At 56.0% G+C, this 21,445-nt stretch overlaps 1 protein-coding gene across 2 annotated transcripts in view; it reads left to right on the top strand.

Moving 5' to 3' along the window:
* Positions 1-21,445, top strand: part of GFM1 (G elongation factor mitochondrial 1) — a 49,115-nt gene that overhangs the window by 19,044 nt on the left and 8,626 nt on the right. For both annotated transcript variants that reach the window (XM_076057972.1, XM_076057973.1), the window contains 9 exons: positions 3,129-3,304; positions 3,734-3,818; positions 4,455-4,592; positions 5,777-5,878; positions 6,721-6,777; positions 7,963-8,100; positions 10,972-11,054; positions 13,611-13,773; positions 14,998-15,142. In XM_076057972.1, coding sequence (XP_075914087.1) covers positions 3,129-3,304; positions 3,734-3,818; positions 4,455-4,592; positions 5,777-5,878; positions 6,721-6,777; positions 7,963-8,100; positions 10,972-11,054; positions 13,611-13,773; positions 14,998-15,142 — 1,087 coding nt within the window. The remainder of the gene's footprint in view (positions 1-3,128; positions 3,305-3,733; positions 3,819-4,454; positions 4,593-5,776; positions 5,879-6,720; positions 6,778-7,962; positions 8,101-10,971; positions 11,055-13,610; positions 13,774-14,997; positions 15,143-21,445) is intronic.

Here is a 21,445-nt window from a genome sequence, read left to right as displayed (position 1 = left end):
AGCATACACACACACACAGCATACACACAGCATACACACACACACACAGCATACACACGCAGCATACACACGCAGCATACACACAGCATACACACAGCATACACACACAGCATACACACAGCATACACACACAGCATACACACACAGCATACACACACAGCATACACACACAGCATACACACACAGCATACACACACGCAGCATACACACAGCATACACACACACAGCATACACACACACAGCATACACACAGCATACACGCAGCATACACACACACAGCATACACACAGCATACACACACACAGCATACACACAGCATACACACGCAGCATACACACGCAGCATACACACAGCATACACACACAGCATACACACACACAGCATACACACACACAGCACACACACACACGGCATACACACACACAGCATACACACACACAGCATACACACACACAGCATACACACACAGCATACACACACAGCATACACACACACACAGCATACACACACACACACAGCATACACACACACAGCACACACACACACAGCATACACACACAGCACACACACACAGCATACACACACACAGCATACACACACAGCATACACACACAGCATATACACACACACAGCATACACACACAGCATACACACACAGCATACACACACAGCATACACACACACAGCATACACACACACAGCACACACACACACAGCATACACACACAGCACACACACACAGCATACACACACACAGCATACACACACACAGCATACACACACAGCATATACACACACACACACAGCATACACACACAGCATACACACACAGCATACACACACACAGCATACACACACAGCATACACACACAGCATACACACACACAGCATACACACACACAGCATACACACACACAGCATACACACACACAGCATACACACACAGCATACACACACACACAGCATACACACACACACAGCATACACACAAACAGCATACACACACACAGCATACACACACACAGCATACACACACACAGCATACACACAAACAGCATACACACAAACAGCATACACACACACAGCATACACACACACAGCATACACACACACAGCATACACACACACAGCATACACACACACAGCATACACACACACAACATACACTCACACAACATACACACACACAGCATACACACACACAGCATACACACACACAGCATACACACACACACAGCATACACACACACACACAGCATACACACACACACAGCATACACACACACACACAGCATACACACACACAGCATACACACACACAGCATACACACACACAGCATACACACACAGCATACACACACACAGCATACACACACACAGCATACACACACACAGCATACACACACACAGCATACACACAGCATACACACACAGCATACACACAGCATACACACAGCATACACACACAGCATACACACACAGCATACACACAGCATACACACAGCATACATACACACAGCATACACAGCACACACACACACAGCATACACACACACAGCATACACACACACAGCATACACACACACAACATACACACACAGCATACACACACAGCATACACACACACAGCATACACACACACAGCATACACACACAGCATACACACACACAACATACACACACAGCATACACACACACACAGCATACACACACAGCATACACACACACACACAGCATACACACACACAGCATACACACAGCATACACACACAGCATACACACACAGCATACACACAGCATACACACAGCATACATACACACAGCATACACACACACAGCACACACACACACACAGCACACACACACACAGCATACACACACACAGCATACACACACACAACATACACACACAGCATACACACACAGCATACACACACACAGCATACACACACACAGCATACACACACAGCATACACACACAGCATACACACACACACAGCATACACACACACACACAGCATACACACACACAGCACACACACACACAGCATACACACACAGCACACACACACAGCATACACACACACAGCATACACACACAGCATACACACACAGCATATACACACACACGCATACACACACAGCATACACACACAGCATACACACACAGCATACACACACAGCATACACACACACAGCATACACACACACAGCACACACACACACAGCATACACACACAGCACACACACACAGCATACACACACACAGCATACACACACACAGCATACACACACAGCATATACACACACACACACACAGCATACACACACAGCATACACACACAGCATACACACACACAGCATACACACACAGCATACACACACAGCATACACACACACAGCATACACACACACAGCATACACACACACAGCATACACACACACAGCATACACACACAGCATACACACACACACAGCATACACACACACACAGCATACACACAAACAGCATACACACACACAGCATACACACACACAGCATACACACACACAGCATACACACACACAGCATACACACACACAGCATACACACACACACAGCATACACACAAACAGCATACACACAAACAGCATACACACACACAGCATACACACACACAGCATACACACACACAGCATACACACACACAGCATACACACACACAACATACACTCACACAACATACACACACACAGCATACACACACACAGCATACACACACACAGCATACACACACACACAGCATACACACACACACACAGCATACACACACACACAGCATACACACACACACACAGCATACACACACACAGCATACACACACACAGCATACACACACAGCATACACACACACAGCATACACACACACAGCATACACACACACAGCATACACACACACAGCATACATACACACACACAGCATACACACACACAGCATACATACACACACACAACATACACTCCACCGCCTCGTGTCACCCCCCTGCCCCCCCCCGTGTTTCACCCCCCTGCCCCCCCCTGCCCCTCCCCCCTGCCCCCTCCCCCCTCCCCCCCTCCCCCCCCCGCGTCACGACGCCCTCCCCCCCAGGCTGCGATCCGCAGGGCCACGATGTCTCGCTGCTTCTCCCCGGTGCTGCTGGGCACGGCTCTGAAGAACAAAGGGGTGCAGCCACTGCTGGACGCCCTCGTCGACTTCCTGCCCCACCCCGGGGAGGTCTCCAACTACGCCCTGCAGCAGCAGCAGCAGCAGCAGCAGCAGCAGACGTACGCTCGCTACCAACAGCACTTGCCCCGGCAGTCTGTAGAGGCTACACGGGGGACCTTTGTCTCTGTGTCTAACTTCATAGACGCTGCTGCTACTCGCTACCAACAGCACTTGCCCCGGCAGTCTGTAGAGGCTACACGGGGGACCTTTGTCTGTGTCTACCTTCATAGCTGCTGCTACTCGCTACTAACAGCACTTGCCCCGGCAGTCTGTAGAGGCTACACGGGGGATCTTTGTCTGTGTCTACCTTCATAGCTGCTGTTACTCGCTACTAACAGCACTTGCCCCGGCAGTCTGTAGAGGCTACACGGGGGATCTTTGTCTCTGTGTCTAACTTCATAGACGCTGCTGCTACTCGCTACTAACAGCACTTGCCCCAGCAGTCTGTAGAGGCTACACGGGGGACCTTTGTCTTTGTGTGCGCTTAGGGAGTCTCAGGAAAAGTGCCGTGTGCTGCTGAACCCGGCACGGGACGACACTCACCCCTTCGTAGGCCTGGCCTTCAAACTAGAGGTGACGTCACCACCACCGCAACCACCGACACCACCACCGAAACCACCAACACAGCCACCACCATCGCCACAACCACCACCGCAACCACCAACACAGCCACCACCATCGCCACAACCACCACCGCAACCACCAACACAGCCACCACCATCGCCACAACCACCACCGCAACCACCAACACAGCCACAACCACCACAACCACCACCGAAACCACCAACACAGCCACCACCACCACAACTGTGGCTGTTTGCTTATTGTTGTTTATTATTGTTGGTGCGTGTGGATGTGTATGGATTGTGTGCGTGGTTGTGTGTACATGGCTGTGTGATTGTGCGTGCGTGATTGTGTGTGCGTGATTGTGTGATTGTGCGTGGTTGCGTGATTGTGCGTGGTTGCGTGATTGTGCGTGATTGTGAGTGCATGATTGTGTGATTGTGCGTGCGTGATTGTGAGTGCGTGATTGTGTGATTGTGCGTGATTGTGTGATTGTGCGTGCGTGATTGTGTGATTTTGTGTGCGTGATTGTGTGATTTTGTGTGCGTGATTGTGTGACTGTGGTTGTGTGATTGCGCGTGGTTGTGTGATTGCGGTCGTGTGATTGCGCGTGATTGTGTGTCTGTGTGTGTCTTGTGCGTGCAGGCGGGGCGCTTTGGACAGCTCACGTACATGCGCGTGTACCAGGGCTGTGTGCGTCGCGGGGAGTACATGCACAACACACGCACGGGCAAGCGCGTGCGTGTGCAAAGGCTCGTGCGCATGCACTCCAGCCAGATGGAGGTGGGTGCACACGTACACACGCACACACACGCACACACACACACATGCACACACACACACACGCACACACACGCGCACGCACACACATGCACACACACACACGCACACACACACGCACGCACACACGCACACGCGCACACACACGCGCACACACACACACGCACACACACACACGCACACACACACACACGCGCACACGCACACACATGCACACACGCACACACACACGCACACACGCACACACGCGCACACACACGCACACGCACTCGCGCACACACACGCACGCACACGCACGCACACACACACACACGCGCTCACACACACATGCAGATCGACTCGGCCTCAACATCTCCTGCCGGGGTGTGGTTTGCCGGCCACACCACCACCACCACCTCCACCTCGTGGTCTTCACCGTCGCTGCCGACGCTGCCGCTCGCTAGCGAGCACTTGCCCCGGCGGTCCGCCGAGGCTACACGTGTGTGTGTGCATGTGTGCGTGCGTGTGTGTGTGTGTGTGTGGGGAGCGATAGTGTAGTGGTTAGCGCTACGCTGCGCTATGAACCTGGCGACCCGGGTTCGATTCCCGCTCACGGCCAACACCGGCGACGATTATCTGAACCGGTCCCGGGCCTCCCCTAGGTCGACTCAGCCTCAAATGGGTACCTGGTGCGGTGGATAGAAAACATCGCCACTGGGGAGACAAAGGCGGTCGGGCGTGGTGCTGGCCACCCACCCCCTCGTGTGCCGTTCCGGCCTTCATAGGTGCTCGCTAACAGCACTTGCCCCTACAGTCTGTTACAGGCTACACGGGGGATCTTTGTGTGTGTGTGTGCGTGCGTGTGTATGTGTGTGTTTGTGCGTGTGTGTGTGCCTGGCACAAGCGTCGTGGTGACGTCACCGCCACTTAGTGGCGAATGGCGGTTGTTGTTGTTGTTGTGTGCGTGCGTGTGTGTGTGCTTGTGTATGTGTGCGTGTGTGTGAGTGCGTGTGCGTGCGTGTGTGTGCGTGCGTGTGTGTGTGTGTGTGCTTGTGCGTGTGTATGTGTGCGTGTGTGTGTGTGCTTGTGCGTGTGTATGTGTGCGTGTGTGTGTGTGTGCGTGTGTGTTTGTGTGTGCGTGTGTGTTTGTGCGTGTGTGTGCGTGTGTGTGTGTGTGCGTGTGTGTGTGTGCGTGTGTGTGCGTGCAGGACATCGAGGCGGCCTACGCGGGAGACATCTGTGCACTGTTCGGCATCGACTGCGCCAGCGGCGACACCTTCTGTAGCAAGTCCAGCACAGACCTCTCCATGGTGCTGATGTGTGTGTGTGTGTGTCAGTGTGTGTGCGTGTGTGTACGTGTGCGTGTGTGTGTGTGGGGAGCGATAGTGTAGCGGTTAGCGCTACGCTGCGCTATGAACCTGGCGACCCGGGTTCGATTCCCGCTCACGGCCAACACCAGTGACGATTATCTGAACCGGTCATGGGCCTCCCCTAGGTCGACTCAGCCTCAAATGAGTACCTGGTGCGGTGTGTAAACATTGCCACTGGGGAGACAAAGGCGGTCGGGCGTGGTGCTGGCCACCCACCCCCTCGTGTACCGTTCCGGCCTTCATAGGTGCTCGCTAACAGCACTTGCCCCTACAGTCTGTTAAGGCTATATGGGGGATCTTTGTCTTTGATCTTTGTGTGTGTGTGTGCGTGCGTGCGTGTGCGTGCGTGTGTGCGTGTATGTGTGTGCGTGCGTGTGTGTACGTGTGCGTGTGCGTGCGTGTGTGTGTGTGTGTCTGCGCGTGAGTGCGATTGCCGCTCACGGCCAACACCGGTGACGACTATGTGAAGCCGGTCCTGGGCCTCCCATAGGTCGACTCAGCCTCAAATGAGTACCTGGTGCGGTGTGCAGTAAACATCGCCACTGGGGGAGACAAAGGCGGCCGGGCGTGGTGCTGGTAGCCGGTAGCCTTCATAGGTGCTGCTCGCTAACAGCACTTGCCCCAGCAGTCTGTTGGAGGCTACACGGGGGACCTTTGTCTGTGTCTACCTTCATAGGCGCTGCTACTACTCGCTACTAAGAGCACTTGCCCCAGCAGTCTGTTGAGGCTACACGGGGGATCTTTGTCTTTGTAACAATGTGTCTCCGTGTCTTCCTCTGCAGGAGTCGATTCACATTCCAGATCCGGTCATTTCCATGTCCATGAAGCCCACAGACAAGGTGATGGTGGTGATGGTGGTGGTGATGGTGGTGGTGATGGTGATAGTGGTGGTGGTAGTGGTGGTGATGGTGGTGATGATGGTGGTGATGGTGGTGATGATGGTGGTGGTGGTGATGGTGGTGATGGTGGTGGTGGTGATGGTGGTGGTGGTGATGGTGGTGATGGTGATGGTGGTGATGGTGGTGATGGTGGTGATGGTGGTGATGGTGATGGTGGTGATGGTGGTGATGGTGATGGTGGTGATGGTGGTGGTGGTGGTGATGGTGATGGTGGTGATGATGATGATGGTGGTGGTGATGGTGGTGATGGTGGTGGTGGTGGTGGTGATGGTGGTGGTGGTGGTGGTGATGGTGGTGGTGGTGATGGTGATGATGGTGGTGGGGATGGTGGTGATGGTGGTGATGGTGGTGGTGATGGTGGTGATGGTGGTGATGATGATGATGATGGTGGTGATGATGGTGATGGTGGTGGTGATGGTGGTGGTGATGGTGGTGATGGTGGTGGTGATGATGGTGATGGTGGTAATGGTGATGGTGGTGATGGTGATGGTGGTGATGGTGGTGATGGTGGTGATGGTGGTGGTGATGGTGGTGATGGTGGTGGTGATGGTGGTGATGATGGTGGTGATGGTGATGATGGTGGTGGTGATGATGGTGATGGTGGTGATGGTGATGGTGGTGATGGTGATGGTGGTGATGGTGATGGTGGTGATGGTGATGGTCGCGACAGTGGTGATGTTGACGACAACGATATTCCTGACGATGTTGACGACGATGTTGACATTCACGACGATGTTGACGACGACTCTGACGATGACGATGTTGATGACGATGACATTCCTGACGATGACGATGTTGACGACGATGTTGACGACGACTCTGATGACGACGATGTTCATGACGATGACGATGTTGACGACGATGTTGACGACGACTCTGATGACGACGATGTTCATGACGACGACATTCCTGACGATGACGATGACGTGAACGACGTTGACGACGAATTTGACGACGCCGGTACCGGTGACGACGCTGCTACTACTGCTGCTGCTGCTACTGCTGTTGCTGCTGTTGCTACTGCTGTTGCTGCTGCTGTTGCTGCTGTTGCTGCTGCTGTTGCTGCTGCTGCTGCTCCTGTCTGCTACTGTCTGCTGCTGCTGCTGTCTGCTGCTGCTGCTGCAGGCCGACCTTGACAAGTTCTCCAAGGGCATCAATCGCTTCACGCGTGAGGACCCCACGTTCCGAGTGACCTACGACCCCGAGAGCAAGGAGACCATCGCCTCGGGCATGGGGGAGCTGCACCTGGAGATCTACGCACAGGTAAACAACAACAACCGCCGCCATTCGCCAATGAGTGGCGGCGACGTCACCACGACGCTCGTGCCAGGCTATGTGCACCTTGAGGCTACCACGTGAAGCGTCGAACGCCCGCTGGCAGGAGGTCACGGGGGCAGACCCAGCAGGTGCCACGTGTCGACTGACTGAGATGACTACTGGCTGATGCACCACCTGTGCCCCCTACTGTGCCAACCTGCTGTGCTTTAGCCACCCGGCGCTCCGCCCGTTGTTGTGAGCGTCGCTCCTCCGCCCTCCGTTGTTGTTGGAGGGCGACTGCCTCCAACAACTGCCCAGTAGCGTCCTTCACGAGCCTCCTCCTCCACAGAGGCCGATCTTGACACAGCTGGTATCAGTCATCGGCAAGTCCACTCAGCTCCACGTCCTCCTGTACCACATCACTCCATCTCTTCTCTAGCCCGTGCCGCGCCCGTTTAGCCCCCTCGATCCGGCCAAACAAAAGCTGTTTGGGCATGCGGTGGCTGGGCACGCGGGCTACATGACCCAGCCATCGCAGCCTTGCCTGCCGGAGACGTTGTGGGGGGCTTAGCGCCGATTTTGGAATTGCTCAAATCCACCGCAACGTTACCGTCTGGCACCACCTCGGAGGTGTAGGGGGTTCACCTCCACCGCCGTCACGTGCACACGAAGGCAAAGGTCCCCCGTGTAGCCTCAACAGACTGCTGGGGCAAGTGTTGTTGGTAGCGAGTAGCAGCAGCTTGAAGGTAGACACAGACAAAGAAACTCCGTGTAGCCTCTACAGACTGTAGGGGCAAGTGTTGTTGGTAGTGAGTAGCAGCAGCACCTATAAAGGGATACACAGACAAAGATCCCCCGTGTAGCCTCTACAGACTGCTGGGGCAAGTGCTGTTAGTAGCGAGTAGCAGCAGCTACCTATGAAGGTAGACACAGACAAAGGTCCCCCGTGTAGCCTCTACAGACTGCTGGGGCAAGTGCTGTTAGTAACGAGTAGCAGCACCTATGAAGGTAGACACAGACAAAGGTCCCCCGTGTAGCCTCAACAGACTGCTGGGGCAAGTGCTGTTAGTAGCGAGCAGCAGCAGCTATGAAGGTAGACACAGACAAAGGTCCCCCGTGTAGCCTCTACAGACTGTAGGGGCAAGTGCTGTTAGTAGCGAGTAGCAGCAGCACTTGTGAAGGTAGACACAGACAAAGGTCCCCCGTGTAGCCTCTACAGACTGTAGGGGCAAGTGCTGTTAGTAGCGAGCAGCAGCAGCTATGAAGGTAGACACAGACAAAGGTCCCCCGTGTAGCCTCAACAGACTGTAGGGGCAAGTGCTGTTAGTAGCGAGTAGCAGCACCTATGAAGGCTACCGGCACTGTGGCACACGCGTGGGGGGGCTACCAGCACCACGCCCGGCCGCCTTTGTCTCCCCCAGTGGCGATGTTTACTACACCACCGCTACAGCAGGTAACTCATTTGAGGCTGAGTCGACCCAGGGGAGGCCCAGGACCGGTTCAGATAATCGTCACCGGTGTTGGCCTTGAGCGGGAATCGAACCCGGGTCGCCGGGTTCGTAGCGCAGCAGCATGGCGCTAACCGCTGCACCACCGCTCCCCCCACACACGCACGTGTCTGTTAAGGCTACACGGGCGCCTATGTGTGTGTGTGCGTGTGTGTGTGTGCATATGTGTGCGGTGTGTGTGCGCGTAGAGGATGGCGAGTGAGTACGCGTGTGTGCGGTGTGTGTGTGTGCGGTGTGTGTGTGTGTGTGTGGAGGATGGCGAGTGAGTACGTGTGTGTGCGGTGTGTTTGTGTGTGCGGTGTGTGTGTGCGGTGTGTGTGTGTGTGTGTAGAGGATGGCGAGTGAGTACGTTTGTGTGCGGTGTGTGTGTGTGTGTGTGCGTAGAGGATGGCGAGTGAGTACGTGTGTATGCGGTGTGTGTGTGTGTGTGTAGAGGATGGCGAGTGAGTACGCGTGTGTGCGGTGTGCGGTGTGTGTGTGTGTGTGTAGAGGATGGCGAGTGAGTACGTGTGTGTGGTGTGTGTGTGTGTGTAGAGGATGGCGAGTGAGTACGTGTGTGTGCGGTGTGCGTGTGTGTGTGTGTGTAGAGGATGGCGAGTGAGTACGTGTGTGTGCGGTGTGCGTGTGTGTGTGTGTGTAGAGGATGGCGAGTGAGTACGCGTGTGTGTGTGTGCGCGTAGAGGATGGCGAGTGAGTACGTGTGTGTGCGGTGTGTGTGTAGAGGATGGCGAGTGAGTACGTGTGTGTGCGGTGTGTGTGTGTGTGTGTAGAGGATGGCGAGTGAGTACGTGTGTGTGCGGTGTGTGTGTAGAGGATGGCGAGTGAGTACGTGTGTGTGCGGTGTGTGTGTGTGTGTGTAGAGGATGGCGAGTGAGTACGTGTGTGTGTGTGTGTGCGGTGTGTGTGTGTGTGTGCGTAGAGGATGGCGAGTGAGTACGTGTGTGTGCGGTGTGTGGAGGATGGCGAGTGAGTACGTGTGTGTGCGGTGTGTGTGTGTAGAGGATGGCGAGTGAGTACGTGTGTGTGCGGTGTGTGTGTGTGTGTGCGGTGTGTGTGTGTGTAGAGGATGGCGAGTGAGTACGTGTGTGTGCGGTGTGTGTGTGTGTAGAGGATGGCGAGTGAGTACGTGTGTGTGCGGTGTGTGTGTGTGTGTGTAGAGGATGGCGAGTGAGTACGTGTGTGTGTGGTGTGTGTGTGTGTGTGCGTGGAGGATGGCGAGTGAGTACGTGTGTGTGCGGTGTGTGTGTGTGTGTGTAGAGGATGGCGAGTGAGTACACGTGTGTGTGTGTGCGGTGTGTGTGTGTGTGCGTAGAGGATGGCGAGTGAGTACACGTGTGTGTGTGTGTGCGGTGTGTGTGTGTGCGCGTAGAGGATGGCGAGTGAGTACGCGTGTCCGTGCGTACAAGGGAAGCCCAAGGTGGCGTTCAGAGAGTCCATCCTGGCGCCCGTCCAGTGAGTAGTGCACCACACCCTGCACCACACCCTGCACCACACCCTGCACCACACCCTGCACCACACCCTGCACCACACTCTACACCACACCCTGCACCACACCCTGCACCACACCCTGCACCACACCCTGCACCACACCCTGCACCACACCCTGCACCACACCCTACACCACACCCTGCACCACACTCTACACTACACACTACACCACACCCTGCACCACACCCTGCACCACACCCTGCACCACACCCTGCACCACACCCTGCACCACACCCTACACCACACCCTGCACCACACACTACACAACACCCTACACCACACCCTGCACCACACCCTGCACCACACACTGCACCACACCCTGCACCACACCCTGCACCACACCCTGCACCACACCCTGCACCACACTCTACACCACACACTACACCACACCCTGCACCACATTCTACACCACACCCTGCACCACACTCTACACCACACCCTGCACCACACCCTGAACTACACCCTACACCACACACTACACCACATTCTACACCACACCCTGCACCACACCCTGCACCACACTCTACACCACACCCTGCACCACACCCTGCACCACACCCTACACCACACACTACACCACACCCTGCACCACACCCTGCACCACACTCTACACCACACACTACACCACACCCTGCACCACATTCTACACCACACCCTGCACCACACTCTACACCACACCCTGCACCACACCCTGAACTACACCCTGAACTACACCCTGAACCACACCCTACACCACACACTACACCACACCCTGCACCACATCCTGCACCACACTCTGCACCACACCCTGCACCACACCCTGCACCACACCCTGCACCACACCCTGCACCACACCCTGAACCACACCCTGCACCACACCCTGCACCACACCCTGCACCACACCCTGCACCACACTGCAGCACTGCACTGCGTACCACGTGATGCCCTGTACACCATGCCAAACGTGGTGGTTGTGGTTGACTCTGGTTATGGTTGTGGTTGACTGGTTATGGTTGATTGTGGTTATTATTGTGGTTATGATTGTGGTTATGGTTAATTGTGGCTATGATTGTGGTTATGGTTGATTGTGGCTGATTGTTATGGTTGATTGTGGCTATGATTGTGGCTATGATTGTGGTTATGGTTGACTGGTCATGATTGTGGATATGGTCGATTGTGGTTATGATTGTGGCTATGATTGTAGATATGATTGTGGTTATGGTTGACTGTGGTTATGATTGTGGCTATGATTGTGGCTATGATTGTGGATATGGTTGATTGTGGCTATGATTGTGGATATGGTTGACTGTGGTTATGATTGTGGATATGGTTGATTGTGGCTATGATTGTGGTTATGGGTGATTGTGGCTATGATTGTGGTTATGGCTGACTGTGGCTATGATTGTGGATATGGTTGTGGTTATGATTGTGGCTATGGTTGTGGCTATGATTGTGGATATGGTTGTGGATATGGTTGACTGTGGCTATGATTGTGGATATGGTTGACTGTGGCTATGGTTGTGGTTATGGTTGACTGTGGCTATGATTGTGGATATGGTTGATTGTGGCTATGATTGTGGCTATGGATGATTGTGGATATGGTTGTGGATATGATTGTGGATATGGTTGATTGTGGTTATGATTGTGGCTATGATTGTGGCTATGATTGATTGTGGCTATGATTGTAGATATGGTTGATTGTGGTTATCATTGTAGATATGGTTGATTGTTGTGGTTGTAGCGAGTACATCCACAAGAAGCAGTCTGGCAGGTCAGTGTGATGATTGTGGTTGTGATTGTGGTTGTGATTGTGGCTGTGTTTGTGATTGTGGTTGATTGTGGGTGATTGTGGCTGTGATTGTGGGTGGTTGTGGCTGTGGTTGTGGCTGTGGTTGTGATTGGTTGTGATTGTGATTGTGGTTGTTGTTGTGATTGTGGTTGCGATTGCGATAGCGGCGAGCTTTGAGGTTCATTGCGATGTTTGTGGGTGATTGTGGTTGTGATTGTGGTTGATTGTGATTGATGATTGTATTTGCGATCGCGGAGAGCTTCGAGGGTCAGTGTGATGATTGTGGGTGATTGTGGCTGTGATTGTGGTTGTGATTGTGGTGGATTGTGGTTGTGATTGTGGTTGATTGTGGTTGTGATTGTTTGTGATTGTGGTTGAGATTGATTGTGGTTGTGGTTGATTGTGGTTGTGATTTGTGGTTGTGATTGATTGTGGTTGTGATCGCGGTTGATTGTGATGGATGATTGTGGTTGCGATTGTGATTGTGGTTGATTGTGATTGTGGTTGGTTGTGATTGTGATTGTGGTTGATTGTGATTGATTGTGATTGTGGCTGCGATTATGGTTGATGATTGCAGTTGATGATTGCGGTTGACGATTGCGGTTGACGATTGCGGTTGATGATTGCGGTTGACGATTGCGGTTGACGATTGCGGTTGACGATTGCGATTGTTGACGATTGTGGTTGATGATCGCGGTTGACGATTGCGATTGTTGACGATTGCGATTGTTGGCGATTGCGACCGCGACCAGCTTCGAGTACACCCACAAGAAACAGTCTGGAGGTGCGGGGCAGTACGGCAAGGTGGTGGGCGAGGTGCAGCCGCTGCCGGCGGAGGACAACACTCGGCTCGAGTTCGCCGAGCGGCTCGTGGGCACCAACATCCCACGGCAGTTCGTGCCCGCGGTGGAGAAGGTGGGCACACGGGGGGGGGGGGGGGGGAGAAGGTGGGCACACGGGGGGGGGGAGGTGGGCACACGAGGGGGGGGGGGGAGGTGGGCACACGAGGGGGGTGGGGAGGGGGGGACACGGGGGGGGGGGGGGAGACACGCACACGGGGGGAGAGACACGGGGGGACAGAGACACGGGGAGACAGAGACACGGGGAGACACAGAGACACGGGGAGACACAGAGACACGGGGAGACACAGAGACACGGGGAGACAGAGACACGGGGAGACAGAGACACGGGGAGACAGAGACACGGGGAGACAGAGACACGGGGAGACAGAGACACGGGGAGACACAGATACACGGGGAGACACAGAGACACGGGGAGACACAGAGACACGGGGAGACAGAGACACGGGGAGACAGAGACACGGGGAGACAGAGACACGGGGAGACAGAGACACGGGGAGACAGAGACACGGGGAGACAGAGACACGGGGAGACAGAGACACGGGGAGACAGAGACACCGGGAGACAGAGACACGGGGAGACAGAGACACGGGGAGACAGAGACACGGGGAGACAGAGACACGGGGAGACAGAGACACGGGGAGACACAGAGACACGGGGAGACAGAGACACGGGGAGACGGAGACACAGAGACACGGGGAGACGGAGACACGGGGAGACGGAGACACGGGGGGACGGAGACACGGGGAGACACAGAGACACGGGGAGACACAGAGACACGGGGAGACGGAGACACGGGGAGACGGAGACACGGGGAGACGGAGACACGGGGAGACAGAGACATGGGGAGACAGAGACACAGGGACAGGTACACAGGGACACACGTGGCATCGACGCCGTGCGTGTGCACGTGTGTGTGTGTGTGCGCGTGCGTGTGTGCGTGTGTGTGTGTGCGTGTGTGTGCGTGCGTGTGTGTGTGTGTGTGCGTGTGTGTGCGTGTGTGTGTGCGTGCGGGTGGCTAAAGCACAGCAGGTTTGGCACAGTAGGGGGCACAGGTGGTGGTGCATCAGCCAGTCATCATCTCGGTCAGTCGACCCGTGGCACCTGCTGGGTCTGCCCCGTGACCTCCTGCCAGCGGGCGTTCGACACTTCACGTGGCCTCACGGTGCACATAGCCTGGCACAAGCGTCGTGGTGACGTCACCGCAGCTTAGTGGCGAATGGCGGTTGTTGTTGTTGTTGTTGTGACTAATGCGTCTGTCTCTCCCCTCCCCCTGCAGGGCTTCCGAGCGGCGTGTGAGAAGGGGCCTCTGTCTGGACACAAGATCTCCGGCCTGCGATTCGTCCTCACGGACGGCGCTCACCACGCCGTGGACTCGAGTGAATACGCCTTCATGCGTGCCGCTGAGGGTGCTGTCAAGCAGGGTCTGTCAACACCACCAACACAGAGTCCACCACCAACACCACCACCAACACCACAGAGTCCACCACCAACACCAACACCAACACACCAACACCAACACACCAACACCACACCAACACCACCAACACAGAGTCCACCACCAACACCACCACCAACACCACCAACACCACAGAGTCCACCACCAACACCACCACCAACACCACCAACACCACAGAGTCCACCACCAACACCAACACCAACACACCAACACCAACACACCAACACCACACCAACACCACCAACACAGAGTCCACCACCAACACCACCACCAACACCACAGAGTCCACCACCAACACCAACACCAACACACCAACACCAACACACCAACACCACACCAACACCACCAACACAGAGTCCACCACCAACACCACCACCAACACCACCAACACCACAGAGTCCACCACCAACACTACCACCAACACCACCAACACCACAGAGTCCAACACCAACAACACAGAGTCCACCACCAACACCACCACCAACACCACCAACACAGAGTCCAACACCAACACCACAGAGTCCAACATCAACACCACCACCAACACCACAGAGTCCAACACCACCAACACAGAGTCCAACAACACAGAGTCCACGGCGCTCACCACGCCGTGGACTCGAGTGAATACGCCTTCATGCGTGCCGCTGAGGGTGCCGTCAAGCAGGGTCTGTCAACACCACCAACACAGAGTCCAACACCACCACCAACACCACCAACACAGAGTCCAACACCACCACCAACACCACCAACACAGAGTACAACATCAACACCACCACCAACACCGCAGAGAACAACAACAACAACAACACAGAGTCCAACAACAACAACACCAACACCACCAACACCACCAACACCACCAACACCACAGAGTCCAACACCAACAACACAGAATCCACCAACACAGAGTCCAACAACACCACCACCAACACCACCAACACCACAGAGTCCAACAGCACCACCGCAGAGAACAACAACAACACCACCAACACACCAACACCACCAACACCACCACCACCACAGAGTTCAACAACAACAACAACACACCAACACCACCAACACCACCAACACCACCAACAGCACCACCGCAGAGAACAACAACACCAACACCACCGCAGAGAACAACAACAACACCACCAACACACCAACACCACACCAACACCACCACCACAGAGTCCAACAACAACAACACCACAGAGTCCAACAATAACAACACCAACACACCAACACCGCAGAGAACAACAACAACACAGAGTCCACCACCAACACCACCACCAACAGCACCACCGCAGAGAACAACAACAACACACCAACACCACCAACACCACCACCACAGAGTCCAACAACAACACACCAACACCACCAACACCAACACCACAGAGTCCAACAACAACAACAACACACCAACACCACCACCACCACCACAGAGTCCAACAACAACAACAACACACCAACACCACCACCACCACCACAGAGTCCAACAACAACAACAACACACCAACACCACCACCAACACCACAGAGTCCAACAACAACAACACAGAGTCCACCAACACAGAGTCCACCACCAACACAGAGTCCACCAACACCAACACAGAGTCCACCAACAACACCCCCAACACCAACACCACAGAGTCCACCACCAACACCGCCACCAACACAGAGTCCACCAACACCACAGAGTCCACCACCAACACCACCACCGCAGAGTCCACCAACACCAACAGCACCAACACCAACACAGAGTCCACCACCAACACCACAGAGTCCACCACCAACACCACCACCACAGAGTTCACCACCCCCCACATCACCCCGTGTCTCTCTCTCCCTGGTAGTGATGAACAAGGCGAGTGTGGTGCTGCTACAGCCCGTGATGGTGGTGGAGGTGAACGTGTCTCTCTCTCTGTCCCCCTGGTAGTGATGAGCGAGGCCAGCGTGGTGCTGCTACAGCCCGTGATGGCGGTGGAGGTGAACGTGTCTCTCTCTCTGTCCCCCTGGTAGTGATGAGCAAGGCCAGTGTGGTGCTGCTACAGCCCGTGATGGTGGTGGAGGTGAACGTGTCTCTCTCTCTCCCCCTGGTAGTGATGAACAAGGCCAGCGTGGTGCTGCCCGTGATGGCGGTGGAGGTGAACGTCTCTCTCTCTCCCCTGGTAGTGATGAGCGAGGCCAGCGTGGTGCTGCTACAGCCCGTGATGGCGGTGGAGGTGAACGTGTCTCTCTCTCTCTCCCCCTGGTAGTGATGAGCGAGGCCAGCGTGGTGCTGCTACAGCCCGTGATGGCGGTGGAGGTGAACGTGTCTCTCTCTCTCTCTCTCCCTGGTAGTGATGAGCGAGGCCAGCGTGGTGCTGCTACAGCCCGTGATGGCGGTGGAGGTGAACGTGTCTCTCTCTCCCTGGTAGTGATGAACAAGGCCAGCGTGGTGCTGCTACAGCCCGTGATGGCGGTGGAGGTGAACGTGTCTCTCTCTCTCCCTGGTAGTGATGAGCGAGGCCAGCGTGGTGCTGCTACAGCCCGTGATGGCGGTGGAGGTGAACGTGTCTCTCTCTCTCTCCCTGGTAGTGATGAGCGAGGCCAGCGTGGTGCTGCTACAGCCCGTGATGGCGGTGGAGGTGAACGTGTCTCTCTCTCTCTCCCCCTGGTAGTGATGAACAAGGCCAGCGTGGTGCTGCTACAGCCCGTGATGGCGGTGGAGGTGAACGTGTCTCTCTCTCTCTCTCCCCTGGTAGTGATGAGCGAGGCCAGCGTGGTGCTGCTACAGCCCGTGATGGCGGTGGAGGTGAACGTGTCTCTCTCTCTCCCTGGTAGTGATGAACAAGGCCAGTATGGTGCTGGTGCTGCCCGTGATGGCGGTGGAGGTGAACGTGTCTCTCTCTCTCCCTGGTAGTGATGAACAAGGCCAGCGTGGTGCTGCCCGTGATGGAGGTGAACGTGTCTCTCTCTCTCTCCCTGGTAGTGATGAACAAGGCCAGCGTGGTGCTGCTACAGCCCGTGATGGAGGTGAACGTGTCTCTCTCTCTCCCTGGTAGTGATGAACAAGGCCAGTATGGTGCTGCTACAGCCCGTGATGGCGGTGGAGGTGAACGTGTCTCTCTCTCTCCCTGGTAGTGATGAGCGAGGCCAGCGTGGTGCTGCTACAGCCCGTGATCGCGGTGGAGGTGAACGTGTCTCTCTCTCCCTGGTAGTGATGAACAAGGCCAGCGTGGTGCTGCCCGTGATGGAGGTGAACGTGTCTCTCTCTCTCTCCCTGGTAGTGATGAACAAGGCCAGCGTGGTGCTGCCCGTGATGGAGGTGAACGTGTCTCTCTCTCTCTCTCTCCCTGGTAGTGATGAGCGAGGCCAGCGTGGTGCTGCTACAGCCCGTGATGGCGGTGGAGGTGAACGTGTCTCTCTCTCTCTCTCTCCCTGGTAGTGATGAGCGAGGCCAGCGTGGTGCTGCTACAGCCCGTGATGGCGGTGGAGGTGAACGTGTCTCTCTCTCCCTGGTAGTGATGAACAAGGCCAGCGTGGTGCTGCTACAGCCCGTGATGGCGGTGGAGGTGAACGTGTCTCTCTCTCTCCCTGGTAGTGATGAGCGAGGCCAGCGTGGTGCTGCTACAGCCCGTGATGGCGGTGGAGGTGAACGTGTCTCTCTCTCTCTCCCTGGTAGTGATGAGCGAGGCCAGCGTGGTGCTGCTACAGCCCGTGATGGCGGTGGAGGTGAACGTGTCTCTCTCTCTCTCCCCCTGGTAGTGATGAACAAGGCCAGCGTGGTGCTGCTACAGCCCGTGATGGCGGTGGAGGTGAACGTGTCTCTCTCTCCCCTGGTAGTGATGAGCGAGGCCAGCGTGGTGCTGCTACAGCCCGTGATGGCGGTGGAGGTGAACGTGTCTCTCTCTCTCCCCCTGGTAGTGATGAGCGAGGCGAGCGTGGTGCTGCTACAGCCCGTGATGGCGGTGGAGGTGAACGTGTCTCTCTCTCTCTCCCCCTGGTAGTGATGAACAAGGCCAGCGTGGTGCTGCTACAGCCCGTGATGGCGGTGGAGGTGAACGTGTCTCTCTCTCTCTCCCCCTGGTAGTGATGAACAAGGCCAGCGTGGTGCTGCCCGTGATGGAGGTGAACGTGTCTCTCTCTCTGTCCCCCTGGTAGTGATGAGCGAGGCCAGCGTGGTGCTGCTACAGCCCGTGATGGCGGTGGAGGTGAACGTGTCTCTCTCTCTGTCCCCCTGGTAGTGATGAGCAAGGCGAGCGTGGTGCTGCTACAGCCCGTGATGGTGGTGGAGGTGAACGTGTCTCTCTCTCTCCCTGGTAGTGATGAGCGAGGCCAGCGTGGTGCTGCTACAGCCCGTGATGGCGGTGGAGGTGAACGTGTCTCTCTCTCTCCCTGGTAGTGATGAGCGAGGCCAGCGTGGTGCTGCCCGTGATGGCGGTGGAGGTGAACGTGTCTCTCTCTCCCCTGTTAGTGATGAACAAGGCCAGCGTGGTGCTGCTACAGCCCGTGATGGCGGTGGAGGTGAACGTGTCTCTCTCTCTCTCTCCCCTGGTAGTGATGAGCGAGGCCAGCGTGGTGCTGCTACAGCCCGTGATGGCGGTGGAGGTGAACGTGTCTCTCTCTCTCCCTGGTAGTGATGAACAAGGCCAGTATGGTGCTGGTGCTGCCCGTGATGGCGGTGGAGGTGAACGTGTCTCTCTCTCTCCCTGGTAGTGATGAGCGAGGCCAGCGTGGTGCTGCCCGTGATGGAGGTGAACGTGTCTCTCTCTCTCTCTCTCCCTGGTAGTGATGAGCGAGGCCAGCGTGGTGCTGCTACAGCCCGTGATGGCGGTGGAGGTGAACGTGTCTCTCTCTCTCTCTCTCCCTGGTAGTGATGAGCGAGGCCAGCGTGGTGCTGCTACAGCCCGTGATGGCGGTGGAGGTGAACGTGTCTCTCTCTCCCTGGTAGTGATGAACAAGGCCAGCGTGGTGCTGCTACAGCCCGTGATGGCGGTGGAGGTGAACGTGTCTCTCTCTCTCCCTGGTAGTGATGAGCGAGGCCAGCGTGGTGCTGCTACAGCCCGTGATGGCGGTGGAGGTGAACGTGTCTCTCTCTCTCTCCCTGGTAGTGATGAGCGAGGCCAGCGTGGTGCTGCTACAGCCCGTGATGGCGGTGGAGGTGAACGTGTCTCTCTCTCTCTCTCTCTCCCCTGGTAGTGATGAGCGAGGCCAGCGTGGTGCTGCTACAGCCCGTGATGGCGGTGGAGGTGAACGTGTCTCTCTCTCTCTCTCTCTCCCCTGGTAGTGATGAGCGAGGCCAGCGTGGTGCTGCTACAGCCCGTGATGGCGGTGGAGGTGAACGTGTCTCTCTCTCCCCTGGTAGTGATGAGCGAGGCCAGCGTGGTGCTGCTACAGCCCGTGATGGAGGTGAACGTGTCTCTCTCTCTCTCTCCCCCTGGTAGTGATGAGCGAGGCGAGCGTGGTGCTGCTACAGCCTATGATGGCGGTGCAGGTGAACGTGTCTCTCTCTCTCCCCCTGGTAGTGATGAGCGAGGCGAGCGTGGTGCTGCTACAGCCCGTGATGGCGGTGGAGGTGAACGTGTCTCTCTCTCTCTCCCCCTGGTAGTGATGAACGAGGCCAGCGTGGTGCTGCTACAGCCCGTGATGGCGGTGGAGGTGAACGTGTCTCTCTCTCTCCCTGGTAGTGATGAACAAGGCCAGCGTGGTGCTGCTACAGCCCGTGATGGCGGTGGAGGTGAACGTGTCTCTCTCTCCCCTGGTAGTGATGAGCGAGGCCAGCGTGGTGCTGCTACAGCCCGTGATGGCGGTGGAGGTGAACGTGTCTCTCTCTCTCTCTCCCTCTGGTAGTGATGAGCGAGGCCAGCGTGGTGCTGCTACAGCCCGTGATGGCGGTGGAGGTGAACGTGTCTCTCTCTCTCTCTTCCCCCTGGTAGTGATGAACAAGGCCAGCGTGCTGCTACAGCCCGTGATGGCGGTGGAGGTGAACGTGTCTCTCTCTCTCTCCCCCTGGTAGTGATGAGCGAGGCCAGCGTGGTGCTGCTACAGCCCGTGATGGCGGTGGAGGTGAACGTGTCTCTCTCTCTCTCTCCCTGGTAGTGATGAGCGAGGCCAGCGTGGTGCTGCTACAGCCCGTGATGGCGGTGGAGGTGAACGTGTCTCTCTCTCTCTCCCTGGTAGTGATGAGCGAGGCCAGCGTGGTGCTGCTACAGCCCGTGATGGCGGTGGAGGTGAACGTGTCTCTCTCTCTCCCCCTGGTAGTGATGAACAAGGCCAGCGTGGTGCTGCTACAGCCCGTGATGGAG

The sequence above is a fragment of the Petromyzon marinus genome, assembly GCF_048934315.1.
Source record: "Petromyzon marinus isolate PM22_M1 ecotype Great Lakes invasive population chromosome 67 unlocalized genomic scaffold, UKy_Petmar_22M1.pri1.0 chr67_unloc.1, whole genome shotgun sequence".
Classification (NCBI taxonomy): Eukaryota; Metazoa; Chordata; class Hyperoartia; order Petromyzontiformes; family Petromyzontidae; genus Petromyzon; species Petromyzon marinus.
This window is presented reverse-complemented; position numbering and strand designations above follow the sequence as displayed.